This window comes from Nannospalax galili, unplaced genomic scaffold (assembly GCF_000622305.1).
Source record: "Nannospalax galili isolate Female #2095 unplaced genomic scaffold, S.galili_v1.0 scaffold213, whole genome shotgun sequence".
NCBI classification, from domain to species: domain Eukaryota; kingdom Metazoa; phylum Chordata; class Mammalia; order Rodentia; family Spalacidae; genus Nannospalax; species Nannospalax galili.
The window spans coordinates 2126894-2136930 of record NW_008335195.1 but is presented as its reverse complement, the minus strand read 5'-3'; the positions used below and the strand labels follow the sequence as shown (position 1 = coordinate 2136930).

The 10037-nt window shown below is 41.1% G+C and overlaps 1 protein-coding gene and 1 pseudogene across 1 annotated transcript in view; both read left to right on the top strand.

Moving 5' to 3' along the window:
- LOC103731396 (aromatase) overlaps positions 1-9513 on the top strand; it is a 33246-nt gene extending 23733 nt beyond the window's left edge. The window contains exons 6-9 of the mRNA XM_008829757.3: positions 2374-2488; positions 3368-3530; positions 6778-7019; positions 8507-9513. Coding sequence (XP_008827979.1) covers positions 2374-2488; positions 3368-3530; positions 6778-7019; positions 8507-8752 — 766 coding nt within the window. The 3' untranslated portion in view covers positions 8753-9513. The remainder of the gene's footprint in view (positions 1-2373; positions 2489-3367; positions 3531-6777; positions 7020-8506) is intronic.
- LOC103731395 lies at positions 16-1368 on the top strand (annotated as a pseudogene).
- Positions 9514-10037: the final 524 nt, after the last annotated feature.

Genomic DNA, 10037 nt, shown 5'->3' with positions numbered 1-10037 from the left:
TCTGCTCCACTCCATCCCGTCTCGACTGCGAACATGTCTTGGCCTGTCAGAAATAGGAAGGTCGTTGATTATTCACAGTTTCAGGAATCAGATGATGCAGATGAAGATTATGGAAGAGATTCAGGCCCTCCAGCTAAGAAAATTCGGTCATCTCCTCGAGAAGCTAAAAATAAAAGGCGAGCTGGAAAGAATTCACAAGACAGTGAAGAGTCAGAAGAAAAAGATGTGAAGACCAAGAAGGATGATTCTCACTCAGCAGGGGACAGGAAAGATGAAAAAGATGACCATAAAAACGTGCGCCAGCAACGGCAGGCAGCATCTAAAGCAGCTTCTAAACAGAGATGCTCTTGGAAGATGTGGGGAGGGAGAAAGAACCAGAGGAAGAGGATGAGGCACCATTCCAGGAGAAAGATTCTGGCAGCGATGCAGATTTCCTAATGGAAGACGACGATGATAGTGACTATGGCAGTTCAAAAACGAAAAGCAAAAAGATGGTCAAGAAGTCCAAACCCGAGAGAAAAGAGAAGAAATGCCCAAACCAAGGCTAAAGGCTACAGAGACACCGAGTCCAGGGAAAGGGAAAAGTGGGTCGTCCCCACACCTTCAAAGGCTTCAAAGGATAAGACTCCTTCTCCCAAAGAAGATGAGGAAGCAGAAAGCCCTCCAGAGAAGAAGACGTCTGTGAGCCCCCCAATGGAGAAATCTGGAGATGAAGGGTCTGAAGATGAAGCACAGTCTGGGGAAGATTAAAAAGTGATGATGGTTTGGGAGAAATTTTATTAAGAAAAAAATGGAAACCTACTTAAGTTAGGACACGGTTTTGGCTATGGCTTGACTCATGGGCTTTCAGTGCTTTTTCATTTGTCAAAAGAATCTCAATCTCTCTCTCTCTCTCTCTCTCTCTCTCTCTCTCTTTTCTCTCTCTCTCAAAACCATTGTATGTTGAAGTGTTTAAGTTGCCATTTGTCTTTGCTCTTTGCTGCCCTCTCCCCTTTTCCCAATGAAAGCTATGTCAAATTAAAAAAAAAAATAACAGAATTTAGATCTAAAGATTTGATTTAGATAAAAGAAGATGTTAGATCCAATTTCATCTAGTCTAATCCTTTCACTACAAAAGAGATGCAAGGCTCAGAGCTATAAAATATAGATTATGTAGGTTCTGGATTACATAGACCAGAGTAAGTAGAACCTCACCCTCTTGTCCAAGGGGCATCCCTCTACTACACTGCCAAAATGCATGCACATATTTACACAGCTAGTCATTCTCTCAACACATATTTACACAGTTTATAGTGTGGTCAAAACCATAATACATGGGGCTAGAGAGATGGCTCAGCGTTTAAGACCACCCACTGCTCTTGCAGAGGACCCAGGTTTGACTCCCTGCACCCATATGGTGGCTACGAACCGTCCTTAACTCCAGTTACAGGGGAATCTGAAGACCTCTTATGACCTCTGCAGCATTGCATGACACAGGTGCATTCACATACATGCAGACAATACACTCATACATATGAAATAAAAACAAAATATTTTTTAAAAACCATAATACATGAGAAAATATCAAGAATATTGCTCACTCATTTGAGCTTAATGTCTAGAATACAATCTCAAACTCAGTAGTCTTTGGGGTCAGCCAAATAAAACCAGGCAGTGTGCTATAAGAGAATGGGAAATACGGAGTGAGGAAGATGGCTCAGGCGTGAAAGTGCTTGCTGTGCAAGCATGGGGGTCTAAGTTTGATCCCTAGTGCCCTGGGAAAATGCCAAGCCTGGTAATGTGCAACTGTAATCCCAGTGCCGGGGAGGCAGAACAAGAGGACCCCCAAGCCTTTCTGACTAGCCAGTGCAGTAAGATCCAGGTTAAGTGAGAGATCCTGTCCCAAAAACTAGAGAGCAAAGAGGGAGCCATATGATGTTGACCTCTGGCTTCCATATGCACATGCATGTGTATGGACATTCACACAGTAACATGCACATACACACACATGCATCCATACAGCAAATGGAGGCGCCTACGACAAACTAGAGTTCATGCCCTACTAAAGGCACCCATGACCTTTTAAAACTGAAACACTGCCTGCCAAATCACGTACTTCAAAACTTGGTTAGATTTAGGTTTTGTTGTCAGTTTTTAAGTCTTGGCTATGAAGTCACAACTTTGAATTTACTACCAGAATCTAGGAATCTTAGTTAATTCTACTACCTTAATATGAAGCATGTATAACTTAAAGCCATTTGTGAAGAAATAAAATATAAACCTATTTACTGATGAATTCAAACAAAGCAGAACATTATATTTAAATGAGCAGTAAATGACTCTGTTTTTCTGAATGTCTAAATTGAACACATTTTATCTTGACTTTTTTCTCAGCAAGGACTTGAAAGATGCGATAGCTGTTTTGGTAGAAGAAAAAAGACACCAAGTTTCCACAGCAGAAAAACTGGAAGACTGTATGGATTTTGCAACAGATTTGATTTTTGCTGAGGTACTGACTTAGGCTAACCATAATTTGACTGTGCACTGTTATAGAAAGACCGTTTTGGAATTGTGGCATAGTTTTTCTTTATGTATTTCTTTAGCAGTCCTATGGTATTCAACTCAAACAGCCCCCACATCAACAAGACCAAGCTTTATGACTGAAGTTCTTCTGTGTCATAATATGAAAACAGGAAGAGGGAGACATGAGACGCTAAATGAAGTCACCCCTCAATATCCTTGGGGTTTTGATTCTAGAACTCGCCCCAGTTACCAAAATCTAAGGATGTGCAAATCTCATATGAATTGCCATAGTACTTGCATATAACCTACTTGTATCCTCCCACAGATTTTACGCCCTCTTTAGATTGCTTATAAGACCTAATACAATATAACACTGTGTAAATAGTTATGATACTGTATTATTAGAGAATAATTACAAAAAGTCTATACATGTTCGGGGCAAATACAATAAAAAACAACTTTAATGCCCAGGTAGTCAAATTCATAGATGTGGAAATCAAGTATATGAAGGTCAACTGTACATGGGCCATTAGCTAGCTGTTTATCTTTCAGCAGATTATCAGGTAAAATGCTCAGAGTAGTTATAGAGACCTATAATTTCACTCATTTGTGGTTGTTGATGCTAAGTGTCTCCTCCCCTCAGTTTTTGAAACTTTGATCCATTTTCCAATGGGTTTTTTTTTTTTTGGTCTTTTTATTTTGTTTTCTGACACAGGGTCCCCCTGTAGTCCCAGCTGGCCTGAAACTCGCTATGTATACTAGGCTGGCCTTGAATTTACAGAGCTCTGCCTGCTTCTGCTGGGATTAAAGGCATGTGCACCACACCTGGCATTTTCCAAAATTTTCTCCTCTTTCAATTGCTCAGAGGCGTGGAGACCTGACAAAAGAGAATGTGAACCAGTGCATATTGGAAATGCTGATTGCGGCACCCGACACCATGTCTGTCACTGTGTACTTCATGCTGCTCCTCGTTGCAGAGCACCCTGAGGTTGAAGAGGCAATACTGCAGGAGATCCAGACTGTAATTGGTAAGAAGTTATCAAGTAAGCAACAGTGCTTAAAACACAATCCCTTCTGAACATCAGCTTCCTATGTCTTAAGAAGGTAAGGTCAATGGGCTGGAGAGATGGCGCCATGGACCCGGGTTCAAGTCCCAGCACCCACATGGCAACTAACAACTGTCTGTAACTCCAGTTCCAAGGGATCTGATGCCCTCTTCTGACCTCCGCAGACTCTGCATGACGTGTTCATTTATACACATATAGGCAATACACTCATACACATAAAATAAAAATAATAAAGTATTAAAAAAGAATCTGAAGTCAATCATAGAACTTTAAAGAAAAATAAAGTAAATAATTCTGTTATACTTTGGCTATGCTATGTAGGTTAATGAAAGCCCTTTCTAGTCTCACATTGTTTATATTGCAAAAATAATACCTGTTTATAGAAAAAAAATCAGATACCAGAATAATGCATAAAGCTGGGAAAAAATTCAGATACCAGGACAATGCATAAAGCAGAAAGTGAATATCCCACTCCTTCTCAGTGTCGTCTGGTCTCATTCCCACTCCCCAGGGCAAATCACTGCTTGTTTCCTGTGTGTTCAGGATCTTTCTTCCTCTCCTTCCTTCCTTTTTTCCTTCCCTTTTCTTCTTCCTTCCCTCCCTCCCTCCCTTTCCTCCTTCCTTCCTTTCTCTTCTTTCTCTGTGTGTGCCACAGTGTAAGTGTGGAAGTCAGAGGACATCTTATGGGAGTCAGTTCTCTCCTTCCACCATCTGGATTCTGGAGGTCAAACTCAGACTGTCAGGCTTGATGGCAAGTTACATCAAGCAGAGCCATCTCCTCTGTCCAAGATCTTATTCTGTGTGCACATAAACATACATATGGCTGAATTTGTCTTTCTTAGAAAAGCATGCCATAGTACTTGCATATAACCCTCTTATATCTTCCCACAGACTTTAAATTCTCTCTAGATTGTGTATAATGCCCAATACAATGTAATGCTGTGTAAATAGCTATGATACTGTATTATTTAGGGAGTAATTACAAAAAAGTCTGTACATGTTCAGGATAACCACAATAAAAAAAAAAAACCTTAACACCCAGTTAGTTGAATCCGTAGACGTGGAACTTGAATATATGTTCGGCCTGCTTTGTGAGTTATATACACAAAGTTTTCTCAGTTGGTTCATTTAGGAAAATGGCTATTTATTGTTTACAGAACTATTTCTTGGTTTCACTTGGTGGCAGGAGAAAGGAGGGCAACAGCAGAGATAAGTGACGAGCTCCCTTCTTTACTACAATCCTTTCCACCTCCTCTTCAGAGGAGTCTCCAGGTCCCCATTCAGCTCTCCCCTACCTCCCTTTTCATGGCTTTGCTTCTGCCTCAGCATCATCCTACCTCTTCTTTTCCATAGAAACAGGAAACCCATAACTGCTTTCTGGGAGAAACCAAAATCTGATTTGGAATTTCCTCTACCTGGGTAATCTTTTTAGGAACACATTTCTTATAGGTGGGAAAAGATGTAATGTGATACAAACTTTTCTCTATTGATTTTACACAATCCTTGTGAAACAAGTTACTGGGTTGTGGAATCCCACCATTTTTTGTTTTGTTTTTGGTTTTCTGAGACAGGGTCTCCCTATAGCCCCAGCTGGCGTGGAATGCAACACATGGACCAGGCTGGCCTCAGTCTCACAGAGATCTGCTTGCCTCTGCCTACTGCGTGCTGGGATTAAAGATGTGCACCACCACACCTGACTTGGCACCATCTTTTTAAGGCCTTTTGAGTGCGGCCTGAAATAGTTGACACTAAGGAGAAATTTCATTACTTTAAGTATGTGAGGGAAGGGATCTTCAGTTGGATCATTAGAGGGATGATGCTGGCCAGGTAGAGAGCAAGGTGACAGGATAACACTGGACTCCAAATTCAGAATGCTTTCTGAAATACCTTCAACAGGCTCCCAGGGTCTGTGTGGAGGGAGGGCAAGGGCACAGCACTCCCAGGGCTGCCTTGTAGACTGGTGGGAGGAAGAACGCAATGAATTCAATGGAGTGAGGATAAATGGTGTTGAGATGAAATGGTAAAGGTGAGAAATGGTGAAGAGATGGAGTTCAGGGCCAGGGGAAACTGATTTTGAGACCATGAGCTTTTATCACAGCTGTGATGCAAGTTCCTCAAGAATGAGAAGTGTTTGTGCTTCTTAATGTCTCCCTGGCTCCTCAACAGACTTCTGCAGAGATGGGAAAGCAGTGGAGCATGTTGCACATGTCTGTGCTCCCTCCTGTGCTCCGCACACAGCATGGTCATTACCGTCTAGTGAATGCCTTTGGTAGTCTTTGTGAGAGACAGGCTTACACTCTTTGTTAGGGCTCTCGACTGAATTAGACCTTCCCAGATGACTTAGTTTTACAGGTGACAGGGATACCTCAGAGCTCTGGGCTGTTTTGATTATGCAAATATGGTGGCTTATTTGAAGGTACTCTGAAGTTTTGCCATATCGAAGACAAATACAAGCCTTTTTGACCAATGTCAGGCAAGGCTAAGACAGTGAGGGCGACTGTCAATCTCCAGCCCCATCCAGGGGTGTTTGGGGAACGAGATTTTTTTCATGGTGAAGAGAGAGGAGTTCTTGCCACTCTGCAACAAGTTGTTTATGGTGGCGGGACTGTCGGTGATGTCTGTGGGCTGGTAGCTGAACAAACAACCAAAGGAATGAATATTGTGAAATGGATTCAAAGTACTGTCTCACTTTCACTCTGCTGCAGTCTTTGCATCCTTGTTTGGGATGGTTGTGGTGCTACTTTGCGTCAAATTGAGGGACAAAGTGAATGTCTCCTAGAATTTAGAGTAGGTGGAAAACGCAAAGTCAGGCAGACAAAGTGAATGTGAGAATCAAGGCAAGTGTGGCCCATATGAACTGCGGGGGACACGCCCCTCTGAAGGGTAATTGGCTGCCTACCTTTGGCCCACTGTTGACATGTAGGAATGTGGGTCTGGTGTTAGCAAGTTTTTTTTTTTTTTTAAAGAAATCTATTTTTTTTCCTATAAAGTCTCTAGGCTTTAACAGAAGTGACTTAATATTTGAACTTTTATAAATATTGTGTAGAATAAATACAACACATCTGTTTCTAGTGGCTAGTGTGCATTAGGATTACAGACATTTTTTTATCAACCAAGAGCAAATTGTTGTATGGAAAAAGGGGCTTTAATAACTACCACATATTGAAACCAATATTACCTTATTTGTCCTTTTTATCTGTTCCCACAGGTGAAAGAGACATAAAGATTGATGACATCCAAAATTTAAAGGTGGTGGAAAGCTTCATTAATGAGAGTATGCGGTACCAGCCTGTAGTGGACTTAGTCATGCGCAAAGCTTTGGAAGATGATGTGATTGATGGCTACCCAGTGAAAAAGGGAACAAACATCATTCTCAATATCGGAAGAATGCATAGACTCGAGTATTTCCCCAAGCCCAATGAATTTACCCTTGAAAACTTTGAGAACAATGTAAGAGTCCTTCCTTAAAACTGAGTGTGCTCCTTCTGATAGTGTCAGATGCTAAATTTGTTCCAGTTCTGTGTTCGCACCACACACATGTTTCTCCACACCCAGTCCTTCTGCTACCTTCCTGGGTACTCATGTGTCCCATGGCTTAGAACATAGCTATCACATTCATTCCAAACCAAGACTCTGGGTCTCTGGCTCTGCAAAATGCCTGTATACTTGCCACCTAGTAAGGTAAAATTGAAAAATCCTTAATTTAGCTAAATTTTATTTAAGGCAACTATATTCTTCTATTTAAACCTAGCACTTTGTCATCATCTAGAGCCAGCTGTACCCCCAGCTAAGCAAAGGAAATCCATTTCTACTTTAGCTAGAAGTCAAATGAGACCAAAACATTTTTATCACTGAATATTCTCTCAAATGCCTTCAAGCAATGGGTCTTATTCTACATATAACTTAATAATTAAAAGAAAGTTAGCCTTGAGCAGGGTGTGGTGACCTTTAATCCCAGTCTTCAGGAGGCAGGTGGATCTCTGTGAGTTCAAGGACAACCTGGTTTACATAGAGTTCCAGGCCAGCTAGACCCTGTCTCAAAAATAAAGAAAGAAGAAAGAAAGAAGAAAGAAAGAAAGAAAGAAAGAAAGAAAGAAAGAAAGAAAAGAAACTTAGCTTTTTTTCCCCCTATAGCTGAGATATAGGAGAGATTTTTGCTTCCATAATGTCAAATCTTAGGCAACAATGTTTTTAAACCTGAAATTTCCAGATAGCACCTATGGTACCCTCTTTTTCCATTTGTATATACCATAGAAACCTGATGCTAGTCCGGTGTTCTACTTTACCGCGCCTAGACAGGCAAATAGTCCAGATAGTGCCATGTAAATCAGACAACTGATTGACAAGATTCATGTACTTTTAGTATATTCAGGGGCCATGTAAATCCAGATTCAAGGCAGACAGCTGTGATCCTCATTAATTTTCTGTATACCTAAAAGTAGCTAGAGCATTTGGTGTCAGAGTACAGTCCTGTAATCCCAGCACTCAGGAGGCTGAGGCAAGAGGACCACAAGGACCCTATCTCTCACACACACAAGAAGCTTGACACTAACAGTTGGTCAGGTATCCGTATCTTTCACCTGCATTATCAGGTTATATAGGGTCACACAAAGATCAGTTTTGTCTTGGTGACTTGTAGAACACTAGTAAAACTGTGGTTATTTTACAAAGTTCTTAGGTATTGTTGCCCATTCCAAGGTGATTTGCACTGCTTTACCATAGATTTTTTTACTTGCAAAGCTGTCTGAGACTGGATCTGTGTCATTAGAGGCAAATCACCCTGGATGAGAAAAGGGCTTATTTAACAGAGTTTGTCTTACTCAGTGAAGAAGCAAGATGACTGAGGCTCCAAATGGGGTGTTCAGACTGACAAGTTTTCAGAGCGAATCAAGTAAAGACTGTTATGACTCTGGCTAATCATCTGATCATTTTCATAGGTTCCCTACAGATATTTTCAGCCATTTGGCTTTGGGCCCCGCAGCTGTGCTGGAAAGTACATTGCCATGGTGATGATGAAAGCTGTCCTGGTCACACTTTTGAAACGATTCCATGTGAAGACATTGCAAAGAAGATGTGTTGAAAACATGCCGAAAATAAATGACTTGTCTTTGCACCCGAATGACAACGACCTTGTGGAAATAATTTTCACCCCAAGAAATTCAGACAAGTGCTTCAAACAGTAGAGAAGGTGGTCTGTAGCTGCTCTGGGGCATTTAATCAGTAGTTTAAATGGAAGCCATCTATCCTGGCTGGGTAGTGTCAGCTTTACGGAGACCATTTGATAGTCTGAAGCTTTATATAACTATACCTCCTATAGTTTGTCAGCAAATTGGTATTTTCCCAAACCTGAGATCCAGGGTGCAAGGGAAAGGAGTTTGTAGGGGATCAGTGAAGAAACCGAAGCCCTAAAGGATCGATCCTACAAAACATACTTTGGGAAGGACAGGCCATCAGCAAAACCTGCCTGGTCTCCTGCTGGATTTCCACTGCCCTGGCCCCAGGGCATTTAAATGCCCAAGGGCAGAGGCAGCTCAAGTTATTAGGAAGGTCAGACTAATTTCTCAGTATGTGGGTCCAGGAATACCTACTAGTGTTGATAAAGGAAATTTCATTTTGTGTGTGTATGGGGGGTGGGAGGCAGCAATCATAGTCTTTGAATAGTACAAATTCAGTATTGAACTTTTCCTGCAATTATGCCCAGTTACTTGGACTGATGGACCCAAATATGAACTGTTTGAGGCAAAAGTTAGACCTGAGTGTATCCTTCCACACTCTCAACTCAGGCTTCAGACATGTGCTTTGATTAGTCAGTCATTTCAGGCAATAGAAACCTAATTAGTATTAAGTATTGAGTAAAATATAGCTAAGATTCTACATGTGGTGTGTGGGGAAATATAATCACAGGATACACTTTAAATTCAAATAAAATCCTTTTAAAAATGTTTGCATTGTTTATTAGTTCCTTTAGTGATCTGGGGGAGAGAAAGTCCTCTATATATCTAATGCTGCAACCCAGTGGCCCCAAGAGTTCCTCTCTCAACCCATTCTCCTCCCTTGACACGGTCTCCTTCCCTTTCTTGCCATGACCCCATTCTTTCAAAGAATACAGGGTAGAACTCTTGACAATCACTTCTTTATCCTACCTCAAGTTGAATAGTTACCTTAGAGATTTAACAATTAACTAGTTCATTCAGTCACTGTAGCCATGGATAAAATGTATATCTTAGAATTAGCTCTCTAGAAGGATTAAGGTAAAAATCTAACATACAGTTAATATCCAATTACCTAAAAACTGAAAGTTAAATTCATTTACAAATATAATGTTTCTATTGACTCTTCCTGCAGAAGACCTGGGTTTGGTTCTCAGCATCATACAGTGGCTTAGAACCAACCATTTTTACCAATTCCAGAGCACCCAATGCCCTCTTCTGGCCTTTATAGGCACTGCATGTACATGGTGCAAAACAC